Below are 20,792 nucleotides of genomic sequence, written 5' to 3'. Positions count from 1 at the left end.
TTCCCTGTTCTCTTCCCTGTTCTCTTTCCCTGTTCTCTTTCCCTGTTCTCTTTCCCTGTTCTCTTTCCCTGTTCTCTTTCCCTGTTCTCTTTCCCTAGTATAAGCTTACGTCACATATTCAATGTTGATAATGAAGGCTACTAATCTTACTTTTATCGGTTGCGTCTATATGGAGAAAGTTGTTAAAAACGACTAATACCGAAGAACGTAGCGTCCATAAAAATTCAGAAAGTTGCAATATTCCACCGAGATCGTTTAAAAAAACAAAAACAATGTAATTCCAAGCAAATCATTCGGATATTACAACCTATAATCATCTTTTTTTTCGACGCATTTGTATAAAGTTGATAATTCACAATAGATTTTATTGGTTTTATATTAAAATGCACTTAAAACGACGATTTTTTGTCTGCTAGGTATCTCTCCCACGTGGAACCTGGCAGAAACATCGAGAGCGTGGAGACATCTAGCGGCCAATTAATCATCAGAATAGAATATATATATAGAGAGTAATTTACTATAAAAAAGTGTAAAACGGCCATTTTGTTGTACTGTTTCCATACTGCAGGTGTACTTCACGTGCTATATAACCTGTTGGGCCCTGGAATATCATTTTATTGAAAATATAAAATTATTGTTAAAAGAAACCCAAATTATGAAATAGGCTGGTTTCATAATTGACCAATGATCATTTCACATAGACTCTATGCCTTCCACTTTACAAACGATGATTTTCCGTTATAATTATAAATCAAATGATGTTTTTATTCACCTAATTCATAATAAAGTTTATTTAACAGTTTAAAAAATTCGAAATTGAAATGAATAGTCTAGGGAACATACTGTATTAATGTAGTCTACTGCATATAATTTGTGAACATTTACATGATTTGTACACTTTAAACTCCCTTTCAGGCTTAAAGGGACTGAAAAAATTCATACCTAGAGATTCTTTTAATTCCTCTCTATATATTCTATTCTCTATGATTACATCATATATACAACAAATAAAATATATTATGAAATATCAACTGTATACGAATGCGTCGAAAAAAATCGATGATATTAGGAACGATTTGTTTGGAATTAAATTGAATTTTTTACGATCGAGTCGAATATTGCAACTTTCTGAATTTCACAGACGCTACCTTTTTCGGTATGAGTCGTTTTTAACAATTTTCTCCATATAGACGCAACAGATAAAAGTAAGTAGCAATCACTATTGCATATTTTTTATTTTTCGACGTACGCCTATACTGCACCTTTCATTTTTCGCAAACATTCCCTTTAACTCGGACATATTGACCAAGATTTGAAGATACTGATAACTGATAAGTGTTCAGAATTTAAATAGAATTTAATTAGCTGCAGAAAATGGTAGCATAAGTATTTGTAAGTGACTCTGAATTTACACAGTTAAATTGACCGATTCAACGGAGAAAATTATCTCATTTCCGTTTGGAAATGAGATAATTTCAGCAACGATCCCAATATTCCTTGTCTATGCTGCTTAATTCCGCAAATAATTTTTAAAGAGAACCATAGTCATACATAATCGATCTTTAGATAAAAAAATAACAATCACTCCATCGTATTGTTCAGGCAAAGATTAAAACTTGAAACGTCATCTCCACCCCCCACCTCCTAGCCGGGTACCCCACCCCAGCCGGGCACTGCAACCCTCCCCCAGCCGGGCAACCCCCTCCCCCACAATCAGCCACTGTAAACTATAGAGTGAGTCTTAACATCTAAACCCATTTTTAAATAATAAATGTGGATGTTCGTATTTGCTATTAGATACTATTGTGCTATTTATTATTTAAACCTATCACGAATGGGGGGGAAGGGGGGGAGGGTCCACCCATGTGTTTTTTTCTAAATAACTTAAAAACGGCTCAAATTAGAACGCTAAAACTTCTTCACTTTTTCAACATAATAGTTGTGGACAAACTTTGCTAAAATAGTTTTTTTATGTATAGGGTAGGGAGGAGGGCAGTAAAACGGCGGGTCGGTGTTTCTAATTAATATCAGAAATGACTAATAACTATTTAGCTAATTAAGATGCAGGGCTATATATTGTCAAAACATGTGTCAAATGCTAATTTTTGTCAAAAGTATAAATATCTTTTTTTTAACATTTTTCCGACGTACTTTTTAACATTTTGAAGACAGAGATCAACTTTTTTTAATGAACAGGCCTTGGGACATGTATCGCACTCACCATCAGTGAGGTAGAGTTATTGATAACTTGGACCTGGTTAAATACAAAAGTTAATGATTATTGCATATGGATAAGAGATACATATATTATCTATAATATTCTAATTAGTTGAAACCCATTAAAATTTTATCTTAGCAGATATTCGCGCACAGTGAGCACATAGAGCACAAAACTAATGACTGGGATTGCGCTGAGCTTGACACACTAAACTTGATAATTAGTATTCTTATAATAAACATTGGATTATACGATATTCCATAAATTTGCCATACGTTGTATACATTACTAACAATCAACGTTTGTACATAAAACCCATTTATTCATTTGAATTGCGTTCTAAATGAATTTTTAACATGTTTGGCTTAATCATGTGATATATATGACGTATATCCTCAATTCTGATTGTGCTGTAATATGTAACACGATTTGCCTTTAATCATTGAAACATGTGAATTGAGAGCATACCTTGCTATAAGGTAAAGATCAATTAAGGGCTGGATAAGTATCCTATGCTTGTGTTCTTGTGTGGCATTTAGAGTTAGAGAAGGGCTGGATAAGTAGCCTATGTTTGTGTCCTTGTGTGGCATTTAGGGCTTGAGTGGTAGCTAGATTGATAAGCTACGCTTGTGTTCCTGTGTGGCATTTAGAGCCAGGTGGGTTGTTTCCTGGCTGACTTAGATAGTGTATTGGTTGTGCCTGGACTGATACAGTATGGGGGACGAACTTTTTAGAGTACGGCATTTACTACATCCATTGTGGAAACTTTTAAATTAAAGGATTTCATACTTAATTTCGAGGATTTATGGAAATTCACTTAGAGATAAATAAGAAAAGAATACAAAGAGGTATTCAGAGTCCAAGTGATAACCTATTTATAAAATGAATGAGATATGCTATTTTTCTTATTTGGAAATAGAATATTTTCAATGGTGGTTTCTCTGTAAATAGGAATTGCAAATATAAAACAGAGAAAACGATGGAGGACGATATCAGAATTGAACCCTTTTGAAGACGGAAATTCGACGATATTTCTCTCATTGTTACCAGTTAAAATTCTAAAGGGTACCTTTACAAATCGGACAAGCCACCCTTTGAATAGAGGGTAACTCGAAATCACGTCTTTAACCCTATCTCTGCTGGGGTACTTGAAAACCAGGATATGCTGGGGGGGGGGGTCAATTTGACCCCCCCTCTAAATCCCATGTTTGATGTCCAAATATGACAATTTTTACATCATTGGAAAGGTCTTGTGCTCTACTTTTGGAATCTGCAAAAAGATTTGCAAATTTGCAAAAATTGAGTTTTTTTATCTCCAAAATCCAGTTATATAGTAAAAATGTTTGCAAAAAAATTTATGCAAAAAATGAAAACATTATACATTTTTGAAAAGCCCTTGACCATGCCATTTCAAATATGCAAAAATGTTTGCAAAATTTTAAATAACCTAATTTTTAATCAAGAGAAACTAAAAATGTGTAAATTTCCTTTGACAGGTTGTTTGCAAAAATTTTCAATTTTTTCTCGCAAAACTTGTGCAATTGGTTTCCTTATGTCAAAGGCGGAAAAAAGCTAAATTTTATCAAAATCTGACAAGTGGAAGTGGGTCAAAACAAAGATTTAGTTTGTTACAGGAAAAAGCAGTCATTCAGGCAGTGTGCCTGAGGACTCGGGCAGTTGGTATTAAAGCCCGGTTTTAGGCCTAAAGGGAGGGCTTTGGGTATGTAGGAAAAGTCAGAAAATTTCAACAGCCTCAGACCAATACTTTTTAAGTTATGTAAAAAAAACTACAGGGGGGGTCAAGTTGAACCCCCCCCAGCATGAATAGGGTTAAGTCCCTTTAGACCGTTGAAGGGATACAACGCGCGAGCATGCATTTAGAGAAAATAAGACGTTGCTTAACCCTAGCCCCTTATATAGAGGATGAAAAGGGGGCGAGGGGGGAGGGCGGATTAGTTGTAAATTGTAACACCTTAGTAAGATATCATAATTGCAAGGTATAATTAGAGACAAACATTATAAGACGTTTCATAACCCTATCCCCTAATATAGGAGATGAGACAGGGGCCAGGGGGGAGGACGGATTAGTTGTAAATTGTAACACCTTAGTAAGATATCGTAATTGAAAGGTAAAATTAGAGACAAACCTTATCAGACGTTTCATAACCCTAATATAGGGGATGAGACAGGGGCCAGGGGGGAGGGCGGATTAGTTGTAAATTTGTAACACCTTAGTAAGATATCGTAATTGCAAGGTAAAATTAGAGACAAACCTTATCAGACGTTTCTTAACCCTAATATAGGGGATGAGACAGGGGCCATGGGGGAGGGCGGATTAGCTGTAAATTGTAACACCTTAGTAAGATATCATAATTGCAAGGAAAAATAAGAGACAAACATTTCACAGATTTAAGGGTTCTCACTGTATATTAAAGAGTGAGGGAGAGGGTGGGTGGGTAGAGGGGAGGGGTTAGGGGGAAAGAAGAAAGCAAGGGCTTATACAGGGGTGGGGGAAGGGGGCAGTACCCCCCTAGAACTCAGAGCTATCACACTTTTCAAATCTTAAACTGTAGTGTGAAGACTGAAGAACGGGACAAAAATAGTTTGCTGTTTATAAGATTGAGGGGAATCCTCCCCACAACGAAAAAAAATACATATTATTGCAGTGCTGTAACATAATTTTCCCTTTTAAGTTCAGAGTTTTACTTAAAGGAGAGATAAAGTAGTACTTAAGTAAGCTATTGCAAGGTGATTGGACTGTATGTGTACCTTTAAAGTATCTTATACTTGTGCCACTTTTGCCTGATATCCAAGAAGCTAAATGTTCTGAATTTACAGTTCAAACTTTGCCCCCCCCCCCCATCCCTCGGAGCTCCTAGGGGGAAAGGATTGAACATAAAAAAGACTAAGAGTTATTGATAACTTGGACCTGGTTAAATACACACAATGAGATTATAGTTGTCTATAATCATTCATATTTAAAGTACGCCAGGAACTTGTTTGATATCATTGTTTGCGTCCAAATATTCGTATCTGCTTATAATTAATTTGCTCTTAAAGAGAAAGATACAGAATTTAAAATGTAATGAACATTTAAACTTGTAATATTATTTTTTTCATCTCACAAGCAGTTAATACTCATTTTGCAGCTTTTATTTCAGAAAAACATTGTAATTTTTTTCTAAGAAAGCAGTTATTATTGTTGGTCAATAAAAGTTGTCAGAGATTTTAATTTTCAGAATAAATTATGAATTTCTTTAATATTATAGTTAATCGGTGAAGATTTCGTTGACTGAGCCTCGTTATTTTTTGTCTAGACAATCTCACTTTGTGTCTCGATAACAGACCTTTACAAGAAAATATGTTATACAAGGCCTACAGGGACTTAAAGTGTAATTTTTCTGTGACCCTCGCAAAGATGGCACTGTCCGATTTCAACGGTACTCTTGAAAACTATCTGATCAATAATGGGCAAAATTTTGATATCTAATTCATACTTGATCAGACTAAGCTTTTAAGGGTACAATAGTGAATCGGGCATTGCCATCTTTGAACTGAGGGTCACACTATTTGACTAACAATAATTGATTTCTTCTTTCCGTTTGTTGCTAAAACAAACGTATTAGCGGCCAAACCAATCCGATTCAACAAGAAACATGACTTGAAGGTCGTCTTGATTCTTTAATATAATTTACTGCATTTATTTGTCAACCTTACTTTAGAAATAAAATTGTAGAGATTTCCAAAATGTGGTCTGCCTTTTCTGTACTTTCAATATTGCTCGAGATATGAAGAACTTCGTTCAGATTTAGACAATTTTGGTTATATTCAAGAAAATTAAAGTCTGAATAAAATTCTAAATATCTCCGGCAATATTGAGAGCACAAAAAAACGGACGTTTTTGGGAAATGCCAGGGCTAGGAGAATTATGTGGTTATTGTTTCATGAATCCTAGACTATCAAAGACGACTTTCAAGTCGTCTAGCTACGGTCATGTTTCGTGGGACGTACCTCAATGACCCTAAAAAAAGTCTAGGAATTTTAAAAAAAACTTTTAAAAAATAATTTCGGAAATCCACCAATGAAAACTGAGAATTCTTCAAAGTTATATTCGTTTAAATATATACCATTATCTAATCTATAATCTCAAGCTTTTCTACTACTTCCTCTTTCAAAATCTTAGTTCTAAAAAATATATAAGAAAATTGGGAACAGTGACAAATTTAAGTTTAATGACACGACGTTCTTATCAAACTAAAAACCTTTTAGAAAATTACCGTATTCTAGGTTTAAGTAACTCTGGGTTCTAGAATATGTTGACAAATCTTGTATTGTTATCACTTTGTATAAGTGGGGAGGTGAATATACAACTGCTGAGACCTGTTTATATAATCACTTATACAATCTAGTGGACGTATAGGGGCTACACAGTATACAGGAGGGTATAGGGGCTACACAGTATACAAGGGGTATAGGGGCTACACAGTATACAAGGGGTATAGGAGCTACACAGTATACAAGGGGTATAGGGGCTTTGCAGTATACAAGGGGTATAGGGGCTACACAGTAAACAGGGGTATATGGGCTGCACAGTATACAAGGGGTATATTGGCTACACAGTATACAGGGGGTATAGGGGCTACACAGTCTACAGGGGGTATAGGAGCTACACAGTCAACATGGGGTATAGGGGCTACACAGTCTACAGGGGGTCTAAGGGCTACACAGTATACATGGGGTATAGGGGCTTTACAGTATACAAGGGGTATATGGGCTACACAGTCTTCAGGGTCATACAGGGGGTATAGGGGCTACACAGTCTACAGGGGGTATAGGGACATGCACAAGGGGGGCCTTGTTTATGAAATAATTTAAAAGATGTGCGGAAAAAAATGGAAAATTTGACATTGCGACAAGTTGTTTTTTCATTATTTATAATATCTTTTCCACACAAATTCAGCAAGTAAGTTTTTTGAAACCGGGGTACAACATCTTGGAGCTAAGAAAAAACATATAATCACAAAACATATCCCAACGAAACATATTAAAACAAATTACCTATTAAATCAAAACATATCAAAATACAAAACAATCGACATGTAATAAATATAGTAATAACTATATGCATATACAGTAATAACTTTATAAATATATAAATGCAAAGATGACAATGCCCGATTCACAACCATACGCTTAAGCTTTGTTACTCAAGGATGAATTAGATATCAATACTTGCAATTTAGAAATTGATTAATTTCAATTGTGGGTTCTGTACAAAAGCGACTTGCGCATTTCTACTACAAGAAAACAGATATGAATTATTAGGACTGAATACTTTTAAACCTAGAAAAGCGAAAATGTCTTTATTGTTATTGCTTAGATAACAGTTTTAAAGTAACGTTGTGAAAGAAAATATTTAAAAAAACGACTTGATGCATAACGCAACCTCGATCCATGAAATAATATACATTTTCAGTTATTTATATAATCATGCATACAAATCTAACATTAGTTTTGATTTTTGTCATTTATCGTTTATCAAAATTGATTTGTCATTTATCGTTTATCAAAATTGATTTGTCATTTATCGTTTATCAAAATTGATTTGTCATTTATCGTTTATCAAAATTGATTTGTCATTTATCGTTTATCAAAATTGATTTGTCATTTATCGTTTATATGGGGAAAAAGTTGAAAATGTTTTTTCTTCTTCTCAGATCTTTTGAAGGTTAAAAAACAGAGTCTGGGAAAAATCAGCATCGTCTGAGTACGGTCAAAGACCCCTTCGGCCATCTCGTGGAGACCCTCAGATTTCATCAAGCAAGTCGACAGCGGAGACCTGAAGAGAGAGTGCATAGGGTCTCCAAATTTCAGGAAATGGATTTAACGAAAATTCCACGAAAAAAGTTTTCAAATTTTTAACATTAATTACTTTCTTCGGCTTAAAATAAACACACATTAAATAGGATTTAATAATATGATATTTAGGCGAGACGTGGATCAAAAGTACTAGCAGATTTATTCAGAGAAATATACAGAGCGTCCCATATCATATTAGATTATCTCCAATCTTTAACGCCAAAATGCGCAAATAATACTCGAAAAATCTAGCATTTTCTGCAAGAAAAAATTCTATTACCCTTTTTAAATTTTTCAAAATGATTCATTCTTCTTAAATTTTCTGATTTGTCCCTCAAATCGTAATTTAGACCTATTGGGGCGGTCTACTTTGATGTGGGTCACCCTGTATATAAATAATTCGTAAACAAAGACTGTGACTCGAAACAGTCTAATATCATAAAACATAGCTAGGCTCCGCCACAGTATTCTAATGATGGATGGAAACTAAGCACAGTTTTCAGGTCTATAGAAAAGGCTTTTGTGTGATTTTCGTTTTGTGTGCATTGCGTGCAATTTGTGTGAATTGCGTGCAATTTTTAAGATTTGAGTCTCCAATGAAAATCTGACTGCTTAATGTACTTGCAATTGTCCGTCCTTTATAGTGTAGTCATATTCATCCATCAACCATCTAACTGAGTAACAGTGAGAAAGATATCGAAGGTTTTCTAACACAAAGGATGAGCCTGTAGAGACAACTATACGAATTACATTGAGTTTTTATTCGACGATTGATGTTCTCTGGAGCTGTAAACTTATTTCTTTCTGTTCCTGGAGCTGTAAACTTATTTCTTTCTGTTACCTGGAGCTGTAAACTTATTTCTTTCTGTTCCCTGGAGCTGTAAACTTATTTCTTTCGGTTCTCTGGAGCTGTAAACTTATTTCTTTCGGTTCCCTGGAGCTGTAAACTTATTTCTTTCGGTTCCCTGGAGCTGTAAACTTATTTCTTTCGGTTCCCTGGAGCTGTAAACTTATTTCTTTCGGTTCCCTGGAGCTGTAAACTTATTTCTTTCGGTTCCCTGGAGCTGTAAACTTATTTCTTTCGGTTCCCTGGAGCTGTAAACTTATTTCTTTCGGTTCCCTGGAGCTGTAAACTTATTTCTTTCGGTTCCCTGGAGCTGTAAACTTATTTCTTTCGGTTCCCTGGAGCTGTAAACTTATTTCTTTCGGTTCCCTGGAGCTGTAAACTTATTTCTTTCGGTTCCCTGGAGCTGTAAACTTATTTCTTTCGGTTCCCTGGAGCTGTAAACTTATTTCTTTCGGTTCCCTGGAGCTGTAAACTTATTTCTTTCGGTTCCCTGGAGCTGTAAACTTATTTCTTTCGGTTCCCTGGAGCTGTAAACTTATTTCTTTCGGTTCCCTGGAGCTGTAAACTTATTTCTTTCGGTTCCCTGGAGCTGTAAACTTATTTCTTTCGGTTCCCTGGAGCTGTAAACTTANAATGTGGGGGAGGTCGAGGGAAGGGGAGAATGTGGGGGAGGAAGGGAAGGATGGGAGAAATAAGGATGCAGACAAAGGTATATGAGAAGAGAGAAGAAAATGAAATTAAAAACTATTCCAGAAAATGAAGAGCTTCTTGACTGTATTACTCCTAACTGCTACATCAAGGTTAAACCAAAAAATCAGTTTACGTAGAACATTTAACACTATTATACTAGATGCTACACTAGATGCCCGTGGAATTGTTTTAAAAATCGAATTTTGAAAAAAAAAATTCTGATTCTTTCGCCTTAGCTTTGGGTTCTCAAAATAATTTCAGCCAGATTGGTCCAGCCGTTTGTCCAGCTATAGGCAACATATATACAAACATATCTGTATATTTGTTTGAGAGAAAAAAGCTGTTAAAAAACTTGTAACTGAAAACTGTCAAGCAAAGAAACTGTAAACTGTACAGCAAATACTTGTACACTGTACAGCAAATACTTGTACACTGTACAGCAAATACTTGTACACTGTACAGCAAATACTTGTACACTGTACAGAAAATTGACAGTAAATTGTACTTTAAAGAACCGTAACACTCGGGAGAGCAATAACCTCAAAAACCTGTTCAGGTGTAACCAAAGAACCTGATAAAATTGATTCTAAAATGAAATTCTGAAATATGTATCAACAGAATTTATACCGGGCACGTGGATTTAATGGTTCTGTCAATATTCTAGAAAGCTATGACTTTCGATTACAATTTCTCCTATTAAACATAATTTTTCAGCCTTCTTTCTAAATACTTTTTTGCCGGCATATATGTTTTGAATAAAAAGTATTAAACATACAAATCCGTAAGTTTAAAGATTGTTAAAATATAAACCAAAACGCTTATGATTTCAAATAGAAGAAACCGAATGCCTCTAACTTTATTTTTTTCAATTCCTATTCCTAACTTAGTATTTTTGTTGGGTCAGTACATAGATTAATTAACAATATAAAACACTAGGTGTTGGCTTTTCAAGATTACAGGATTTTCGGTCACAATAACTCTGAGGCAGAGGCTAAAAGGAGTTACACGCAGGCAGCGCTTAGTTACAAGACAAAGAGAGAGCATGCGCGTAACTCCTCTGGGCCTATGTCTCAGGCTTATTGTAAACGAAAACCTCTAAATCTTGAAAAGACGACATCTAGTGTTCTATCTAATCTATGGGTACATTTTGAAATACATGAAACACAATTGAATCTTGCACATTCAAATCGTAGATGTATATGCAGACTTGTTTTTTTCCACGTGCAATTTAATTCAGTCATATATACATTTTTCCTGTAAACTACAATGGTCGGCGTTTATATTAATACATTGAAGACGGTTTTCTATTAAAGTTTTGATTTCTAAGATTTTTTCAGATTTTACAGAAGTTTACAAGTAAGAAAAGAGGAGTTTTTCTTTGTTCCCATGTTTATATGTAACCATACTGTTTGAAAGCTTGGTATAGCAATCTAAATTGAAAAAAGTCGTCTTTATTGTATTGATATATACGACGACGAAATTTTAGTGTGTACGGAGATGTGAAGGGGTCCCTGGGCAACTGTTTAAATAATGATCCTGATAAACTAAACTCCTGTCATATTGAGCTCACAGAAACCCTTAGGGATAATTTAGGGCTTAAGCCATTTGTAATAATAATAAAAATAATAATAATAATAATAATATTAATAATAATAATCAAAAAATGATTAATTATTTGATTTTGTTGTTTGCCACTAAATTGTCAATTGTAACCGTAGAGTGAATATGCGTACCGGAATTCCAGAATACAACGTCGAGCAGGAATATATTCAAAATAAAATTAAAAAATTGAAAAAATAGAATAAAAAAACAGGATTTTAAAGTGATGTTCAATTTAATTCATTGAACAAGTTTTAATATTTAAAGGAATTGGCTTCTACAAAAATCGATGAAGTCTGATATGTTTAAATTATATTTGACACATTATGAACAAAAACTATAAATCCATGAAAGTAGTCAAAATTTGAATATATAAATAAACATTTTCTCAAAATTGTGGCAACATTAAAATTTCTTTTTTTTAAGAAGAAAGTTGAAGTTTTGATTCTTTACTGTGCTTTTTATCATTCATACTCATCTTCTGTTAAAATTCATTATAGCAATCCTATCGTTTTTACCCTTTTTCATATATATTTGAACTCAGGGAGAACCACTTCTTATACCAGAACTCCAGTTCAACCTCAACGATGCTGCATCCAAGCTTAAGGTCCAAAAACACATAGTTACAGAGGGACCCAAAAACTATGGAACAGGATGACAAAATTCAAGCAATAATATGTATTTGATGATGTTAAGTCATCTTCACATTTGCTGTGATTAATTTTCACATGACTATATAAAATTTGGGTCTCCTGTTTTACTCTCTTATGGGCCTTACTGTAGTTTAAACAATGTTTCACTGTATTTTAACTGAGAAATATAATCTGGCAAATCTTGAGAATAGAGATTGTGAAAAAAGCAATTTTACAGGAAAAAATGACATAATATTTCTCAAATAAACGTGGTTTTAAAAAATCATTTCTTTATCATTTATGAAGCCCCCCCCCTTGTACATAGAAGGTTTTATTTATATCTCTGAAATATGATTTTTTAGGCTGAATTCCACAAGAACATAATCTCCGGGTTGTCTAACTTTATCGTCAACGATTTCAGAACAAACACTGAGAGAAACTTACTCTTCGTTGATCTCACCATTCCGGAGCTTTCAGCAACAGGTCACGCTAAACTAAGATAGAGGGGTAGGTCGAATAGGTCTATGTTAGGCAGGGTATAACTATAAAAACTATATAACTATAATAAATAGATTTTTTCAAATCCAATTTTCTACAAAAGGGCAATACGCGTTGGACGGAACTATCTCCCTTGTTGACGTAGAATCCTCGTCCGGAGATTTCCAGGTCAGCACAGTGTACAGAAAACTCTGAAATAGGAAGACGACCTTTAGAATTAAGAAATAACTTTTAAAAGTCCAATGCGATCATGAGACACAGCAACTGTGTAGTGTAAACAGACCCATTTTACTAAATTAGTGTTTTAATAATTGTCTAGTAACACTATTTGTTTGACACAACATTAAATAGTCTTAATTATTGCTTCCTATTCCATTTTTTGTGAACTTAATAACGTTTGTCATATCTTAATAATTGTCAAAAGTCTAAATATTAATTTTCAAACATTCTCTCAACTCTAGGGGCTAATCTATATTAGACAAAAATAGCCCAATCCGGATAGGATAGGGTTAAACGGACATAATTATGGCAAATCTTGCGAATTAAGGGACATTTCTCTAGAACTGAGATAGTTAGATACAAAAAGAAATCATTTTCAAATTGATGAAAAATCTCCTTAAAGAAACTGTCACCTTAATTTCATGTGATCCCATGCAAAGATGGCAATGTCCGATTTATAACGGAATCCTTAAAACCTTAATCTGAATGAAAATGTGGAAGATATAGTGCCGTTTTCGTGTTTTATTCTGATACTTTCTCCATTTGCTTCTTAAAAGCCAGTAATTCACAAGTCACTCTTGCAGTAAAACAAGAACAAAAATATGCGATAGCTAATTCATATTTTACCAGACTGAGCTTTTAAGGGTTCTGTTGTAATTCGAGCGCTATATTGGTCGCAAATATATAATTACATTATATTTTTAGATGACAATGACAGATGTTAGCGCTATATTGGTCGCAAATATAAAATAACATTATATTTATAGATGACGATGACAGATTTTAGCGCTATATTGGTCGCAAATATAAAATAACATTATATTTATAGATGACGATGACAGATGTTAGCGCCATATTGGTCGCTAAACTTAGTAAAGTTAATGGGAAGGTCGTTATAGAGGAGAACCCTAGGAATCAAAAATCATAACTTACAAATATCATTATGGATTTTTTGAAAAAAAATTTATGTTTTTTGAACAAACAATTGCAATTAGATTATAAATCTGTATATCTTCCAATGTTTCAAGAAAAACTAACATATTATATCTTCCCACAAAACCTTAACCCTATCCCTGCTGGGGTACTTGAAAACCAGGATACGCTGGGGGGGGGGTCAATTTGACCCCCCCCTCTAAATCCCATGTTTTATGTCCAAATACGACAAATGATACATCATTAGAAAGCTCTTGTGCTCTACTTTTAGAATCTGCAAAAAAATTTGCAAATTTGCGAAAATTGAATTTTTTATCGCAAAATCCAGTTTTATAGTAAAAATGTTTGCAAAAAAAAATTTGTCCAAAAAATGACAAATTATACATTTTTGAAAAGCCCTTGACCATGCCATTTCAAATATGCAAATATTTTTGCAAAATTTTAAATAACCTGATTTTTAATCAAGAAAAACTAAAAATGTGCAAATTTCCTTTGACAGGTTGTTTGCAAAAAATTTGAAATTATTTTTTCGCAAAACTTGTGCAATCCGTTTCCTTATGTCATAGGCTTTCCAAAAAGCTAAATTTTATCAAAATCTGACAAGTGAAAGTGGGTCAAAACAAAGATTTAGTTTGCTACAGGCAAAAGCAGTCATTCAGGCAGTGTGCCTGAGGACTCAGGCAGTTAGTATTAAAGCCCGGTTTTAGGCCTAAAGGGAGGGCTTTGGGTATGTAAGAAAAGTCAGAAAATTTCAACAGCCTCAGACCAATACTTTTTGAGTTATGTAAAAAAAACTACAGGGGGGGGGCAAATTGACCCCCCCCCCAGCGGGAATAGGGTTAAAGGAAATTGGCTAGGTATTGTAGATATGAACTAATAATGAAGTATTGAAGATTTTTTAGGATTAATTTTTTACATCCTGGAGGCTTACTCTGAAGATTCTATTTTTTAGAAATTATTTATTAATCCAGGACAAAAACGTAAGACATATTCTTCTAAAAAACTAACTTTTCCTCATAATACTGCACGCTTGGTTCAACAATCATATCCAGCCAGTCACTCCCTTTAAACAAATTTCACTTTTTTGAGACCCCACATTTTAAGTTTACTCCTGAAAAAAACATCTTTTAAAATCAAGTTGTGATTTGATGAAAGGATGACGATCAAAGTTAAAGAAGGCAACATGAAGGAAAACCAACCAAATATTTTTTCAAAATTGTTATTTAAAATTCCTATCTAAAAACCCTCGGAAATGAAAATTTTGTATTTATTTTCTGGTCAGAAGACCTTTGATTCTTATATTTAAAACTATTGGCTTGTTACAAGCTTTCAAATATCATTCTTTTCCTCAAACATGATTTGGAAAAAATCAAAAAGGCATAATTTACTGATTCACTAGTTTAACCGGGCGAAATTCGTCCTCGGGGTCATGTAAGGTAAAAAAACAAGGCACGATCGGTTCAGCTGTTTCAGCGATTTCTTGAAATTTCAAACAAACTATTATTAGATAAAATATTTGGTTTGGTTTTATAGGTTAACATGGAGAACTTGTTTGGTGGAAAAGCACCGAACCTAGCCGAGGTAAATGTTTTTTAAATTTGTCACATTTAATTTACGTGTCCTTAATGTTTGTCCTCATTGTGGGTACTTAATGTGCGCCCAGACTTTGCGTTCCTCAATGTTCGTCCTCAATGTGCATTCTCAATGTGCGTCCTCAATTTACGTCCTCGATTTGCGTTTTCTATGTGCGTCCTCGATTTGTGTCCTCAATGCGCGTCCTCCATTTGCGTCCTCCATGTGTGTTCTCAATATGTGTTATCAATGAATATCCTAAATGTACGTCATCAATGTGATTTCTCAATGTGCGTCATTAATGTGAGTTATCAATGTGCGTCCTCAATGTTCGTCCTCAATGTACGTCCTCAATGTGCATTCTCAATGTGCATCTCAATATGCGTGCTCAATCTGCGTCCTCATTGTGCACTCTCAATGTGCTTCTTCGATTTGCGTCCTTTATGTGCGTCCTCATTGTGCATTCTCAATGTGCGTCCTCAATGTGTGTCCTCGATTTGCGTCCTCTATATGCGTCCTCAATGTACGTTCTCAAAATAAGTGCATCCTCTATGTGTGTCTGTACAACAGTGATTTATCTTAATTCATACATTCATCGCGCTGAAAATTGATTTAACAATTCGTTTTTTTTTCGATTTACAATATTAACAAGCAATTTTATCAAGATATCATTTTTCCTGAAAATGGATAATTTGGATTTGCGGTTTCTTTATAAAAAATATTTGTAAATTTCGGACAGAATTTAACACTTGTAACAAGGATTGCTTAAACAAATGAGTAAATTGCTTCCGTGCGATGTGAATCGCGCATGCTATGCTCCTGAAAGGGAGAATACCTTTAAATTACGTCTGTACAGTGAACCGTCCCTTTAATGGGACTTTACGCCTGTACAGTCCCTTTAAAAGCATTATTTTATTCTTCTGACATCATTTCTATTAAATGTTAAGGGAAATTGCATTTTTACATGACATTCAGATGAATGGAAAAATATAATTGATGCCTGCACAAATGGAATATTTAATCGAATGCATTTCCAATACAAGATTTTATAAGAACCGATTGTTCTTTGATTTTTGATTGAAACTATAATTCGTTCAGAGATCCGTGAAAAGTTTTATTTCAATGATTATTTAACTTCAGAAGAAACTGTTGTAATTTAAAGTGAGCCTCCATTTAAATATTTTAATTTAAAGTGAGCCTCCATTTAAATATTTTAATGGAGGACGTCATGTCCGATTCACTACAGCACCCTGAGGCCGTATTTAAAGAATTTGAGCCGCGGCTTAAATCTATGCCGCGGCGACTAAAATATGGTTTGTTCCAATTAAAATTGTATTAATTTTTTTAAGATTGAAGCCGGCGCTCAATTGAAACCTGTTTTTGGCAGATTTAAGCCGCGACTCAAGTTCATTAAATTCGGACACTTGAAAACTTTATCTTATCAATAATATAGAAAATGGCTTAAAAAAGTTTTTTTTTATTTTGTTAATTTCACCAATGTTTCTGTTGCAAAAAATGCGCAAATGACTTTTATGGTGAAATCACACATGAAATCATCAGTTTTCAAAACAAACACATATCGATATCTAACTCATACTTGATCAGACAAAAGAAAGACTTCCTATAAACTTAGAGTTAATTATTTTCCTATGTCCCTTGCAGATAGGGTTTCCACCGAAAAGGAAAAATCGTTTCGCGAAATTTTTTTTCTCTCACTGTTTTCGCGAAATTTCGCTCCAATCTGTTTCGTGAAAACATATGAAATTTTCGCGACATTAAAAATGCGAAACTGAAAAAAAACTTTGAAATGTTTTCGCATTTTCAGTTTTCTCTTTTCTCATTTTCGCGAAAAAGTTTGCGAAATGCGACCGAAAAATTTCCCAATTTTTCGCAAAACGTTTCGTCCGCTGGAAACCCTACTTGCAGATAAAGGTCTGTACGGTACTGTTGTAAATCGGACTAGACAATTTTAGCGAAGAGTCACTGGAAATTATAAGTTTACACATTTTAACCTTTTCTAATCATAGAATTATTTACGACCTAAACAAAAGAAAGTAAACAAATTTCTCATCTATAAACCTGAAAATAATTAAAACTTCATAGGTATTTCTCTAGGTTGTTCACACAGTGATAAATAGATCTCCCGATCTATTCCTGGAAGATTTCAAGCCAGTTCTCCGTATTCATGTAAGTAAAAGTATGTCCAAAAGTAAGTAAAAGTATGTCCAAAAGTAAGAAAAAGTATGTCCAAAAGTAAGTAAACGTATGTCCAAAATTAAGTAAAAGTATGTCCAAAAGTAAGTAAAAGTATGTCCAAAAGTAAGTAAAAGTATGTCCAAAAGTAAGTAAAAGTATGTCCAAAAGTAAGTAAAAGTATGTTCAAAAGTAAGTAAAAGTATGACCAAAAGCAAGTAAAAGTATGTCCAAAAGTAAGTAAAAGTATATACAAATGTAAGTAAAAGTATGTTCAAAAGCAAGTAAAAGTATGTCCAAAAGTACGTAAAAGTATGTCCAAAAGCAAGTAAAAGTATGTCCAAAATACGACGCTTTTGTATTATTTAGTATGTATCACTCAGATACAACTAGCTCTAGTGAGTATCAATCCAGATACAACACTCTCTGTATTCTTAAATTAGTATCCCTGATACAACTCTATTCTCAAGTTAGTATCCCTGATACAACTCTCTGTATCCTTAATATGTATCCCTGATACAACTCTGTATTCTTTAATATGTATCCCTGATACAACTCTGTATTCCTTAATATGTATCCCTGATACAACTCTGTATTCCATAATATGTATCCCTGATACAACTATGTATTTCTTAATATGTATCCCTGATACAACTCTGTATTCCATAATATGTATCCCTGATACAACTCTGTATTTCTTTATATGTATCCCTGATACAACTCTGTATTTTTTAATATGTATCCCTGATACAACTCTGTATTCCGTAATATGTATCCCTGATACAACTCTGTATTTATTTATATGCATCCCTGATACAACTCTGTATTTCTTAATATGTATCCCTGATACAACTCTGTATTTCTTAATATGTATCCCTGATACAACTCTGTATTTCTTAATATGTATCCCTGATACAACTCTATATTCCATAATATGTTTCCCTGATACAACTCTGTATTTCTTTATATGTATCCTTGATACAACTCTGTATTTCTTAATATGTATCCCTGATACAACTCTGTATTCCTTAATATGTATCCCTGATACAACTCTGTTTTCCCTAATATGTATCCCTGATACAACTCTGTATTCCCCAATATGTATCCCTGATACAACTCTGTATTCCTTAATATGTATCCCTGATACAACTCTGTATTCCTTAATATGTATCCCTGATACAACTCTGTATTCCTTAATATGTATCCCTGATACAACTCTGTATTCCTTAATATGTATCCCTGATACACAGAGGTAACTCTTTGCTTCTCCACACGAGAATTAATACATGTGACAAGACAACCCATATTTATATTCAAAGTAATGATGGGTGTAAATTACATGTGAAATTAAAGGGACTGTAAAGGAAAAATGAAAGGGGGTATAGGCTGAATGCTAATCACTTTAGCTCTCGATCGCAACCCATGAAAGTTATATCTGATGTTCCTATCTCTAGAAATTGATATACGACTTTGTCAAATTTATACGAAAATTAATATACATACAATTTTGTATAAAAGTAGTGGGTTTAAAAAGATCAAATTCAGCAAATATGCAACCAATCTGAAAACGATGATATCCCAGAGAAAGCTAATTGTAAATAAGGTTTACTCCAATTATAATTTTATAATTTTATTTTTATTTTTTTATAGATTTAATTCATAATATTATTTACACGTCCGTATTACTTGATTGGAAATTCCACCAATGGCAGTGAAGTAAAGTGGTCATGTGATACAGGCGGAGACACAGACCAGTATACTGCTCTGCCATTGGTGATAGTTCTGGTCACGTGATTTAAGTTTAAGATATTCTAAATTTACATATATGAATTTTCGTATAATTTTAACACAGTTTTATATCAATTTCTCGAGACAGGAACATCAGATAAAACTTTCATGGGTCGTGATCAAGAGCTAAAGTGATTAGCTTTTAGCCTATACCCCCTTTCAGTTTTCCTATACAGTCCCTTTAATGAACGTAATCAGACTAAATCGTAGTACATGTTAATGATATGGGCCGATAGTATTCTCAGAAGCCAATACAACGTACTTAGGGTTCAGATAATGTTAATATGTAGTATTCAGTTTTACAAATATGGGTTCTTATAAGAAATTTATTACATATCTATAAAACCAAATATATATTCTAAAATGAAATATATATCTTCAACTAAATATATTGATAAATTAAATATATCTTGAACGAAATATATCATTTAATGAAATATATATTGATCAAAATATGATAAAAAATTAAATGTATCTTGAACTAAATATATTGATAAATGAAATATATCTTGAACTAAATATATTGATAAATGAAATGTATCTTGAACTGAATATATTCTAAAATGAAATATATATCTTCAACTAAATATATTGATAAATGAAATATATCTTGAACTAAATATATTGATATATTAAATATATCTTGAACAAAATATATTGAGAAATTAAATATATCTTGAGCTAAAAATATTGATAAATTAAGTATATCTTGAACTAAATATATTATTTAATGAAATATATATTGAACTAAATATATTGATAAATGAAATATATCTTGAACTGAATATATTTTCAGATAAAATATATCTTGAACCAAATATATTGATTGCTAAACTACAATATATATATTGCATGATGAACATAAATGTCAAATTTTCAACTTCAACAATATAGAGGACACAAGGGGGGATACAGAATTAGAAAGAGAGATTGGATAATGCACGAANCTGAAGGTTTATCGGATATGGTTTATCGGATTGCTGAAGGTTTATCAGATATGGTTTATCGGATTGCTGAAGGTTTATCAGATATGGTTTATCGGATTGCTGAAGGTTTATCGGATATGGTTTATCGGATTGCTGAAGGTTTATCGGATATGGTTTATCGGATTGCTATAAAAAATTCAAAGTTTCATTCTTTTTTGTTAAATCTGAGATTACCAAAACAAATGCTTTATTATATGAAAATCTCGCTATTCACTCTCTTTTTTTTTGACTCACCCTGTTTATTGAATTTGTGTAGATCGGAGGAATGCTGAAGAACTTGTTTAATGCTGTAGCAGATAATGTGGATCCAGCTATTTATGGACTTTAAACAGAACATTGTACATTTATGTAATCTTACATTCATAATTTATGTAATCTTAGTATAAGCCAAGAATGTAATGCAAGGAAAGTTTATTGCGGTCGTGTATACTCTGCGTACATATTGAAACCAGTTCTCTTTGGGCGGAATTTGTAAACACGAATAGATGCATCAGTGTTCGTTTAGTATCCGAGGAGGTTAAAAGCATTAAATTTTGATAATTTCGATAATTCACATAATATTCATTGATTTTTTATGTGAAAGATGGATCTTGTGTTTACATTACCGCCCAGAGACAGTACACTGCAGTACAAAAGATGTGTACACTTCTGAAATAACTTTCCTTGCCTTACATTCTTGGTATAAGCTATTTGATCTTAGATTTATAATTTATGTTATCTTAGATTTATAAGTTATTTAATCTTAGATTTATAATTTA

General features: G+C 33.3%; 1 protein-coding gene across 1 annotated transcript; it reads left to right on the top strand.

Annotated features, from left to right (window-relative positions):
- The first annotated feature begins 9,638 nt into the window (after positions 1 to 9,638).
- Positions 9,639 to 20,499, top strand: LOC111714488 (uncharacterized). Its single transcript, XM_023489610.1, has 11 exons — positions 9,639 to 9,724; positions 11,101 to 11,196; positions 11,333 to 11,375; positions 11,758 to 11,820; positions 12,208 to 12,328; positions 12,447 to 12,511; positions 13,392 to 13,474; positions 14,651 to 14,684; positions 15,029 to 15,076; positions 17,183 to 17,254; positions 20,291 to 20,499. Exons 1-11 carry the CDS (start codon positions 9,681 to 9,683, stop codon positions 20,360 to 20,362), a joined length of 741 nt encoding a protein of 246 aa, XP_023345378.1. The 5' UTR covers positions 9,639 to 9,680; the 3' UTR covers positions 20,363 to 20,499.
- Positions 20,500 to 20,792: the final 293 nt, after the last annotated feature.

The sequence above is a fragment of the Eurytemora carolleeae genome, unplaced genomic scaffold (genome assembly GCF_000591075.1).
Source record: "Eurytemora carolleeae unplaced genomic scaffold, Eaff_2.0 scaffold1589, whole genome shotgun sequence".
Classification (NCBI taxonomy): domain Eukaryota; kingdom Metazoa; phylum Arthropoda; class Copepoda; order Calanoida; family Temoridae; genus Eurytemora; species Eurytemora carolleeae.
Note: the sequence above shows the minus strand (reverse complement) of the source record. Positions and strands in the feature narration are given on the sequence as shown.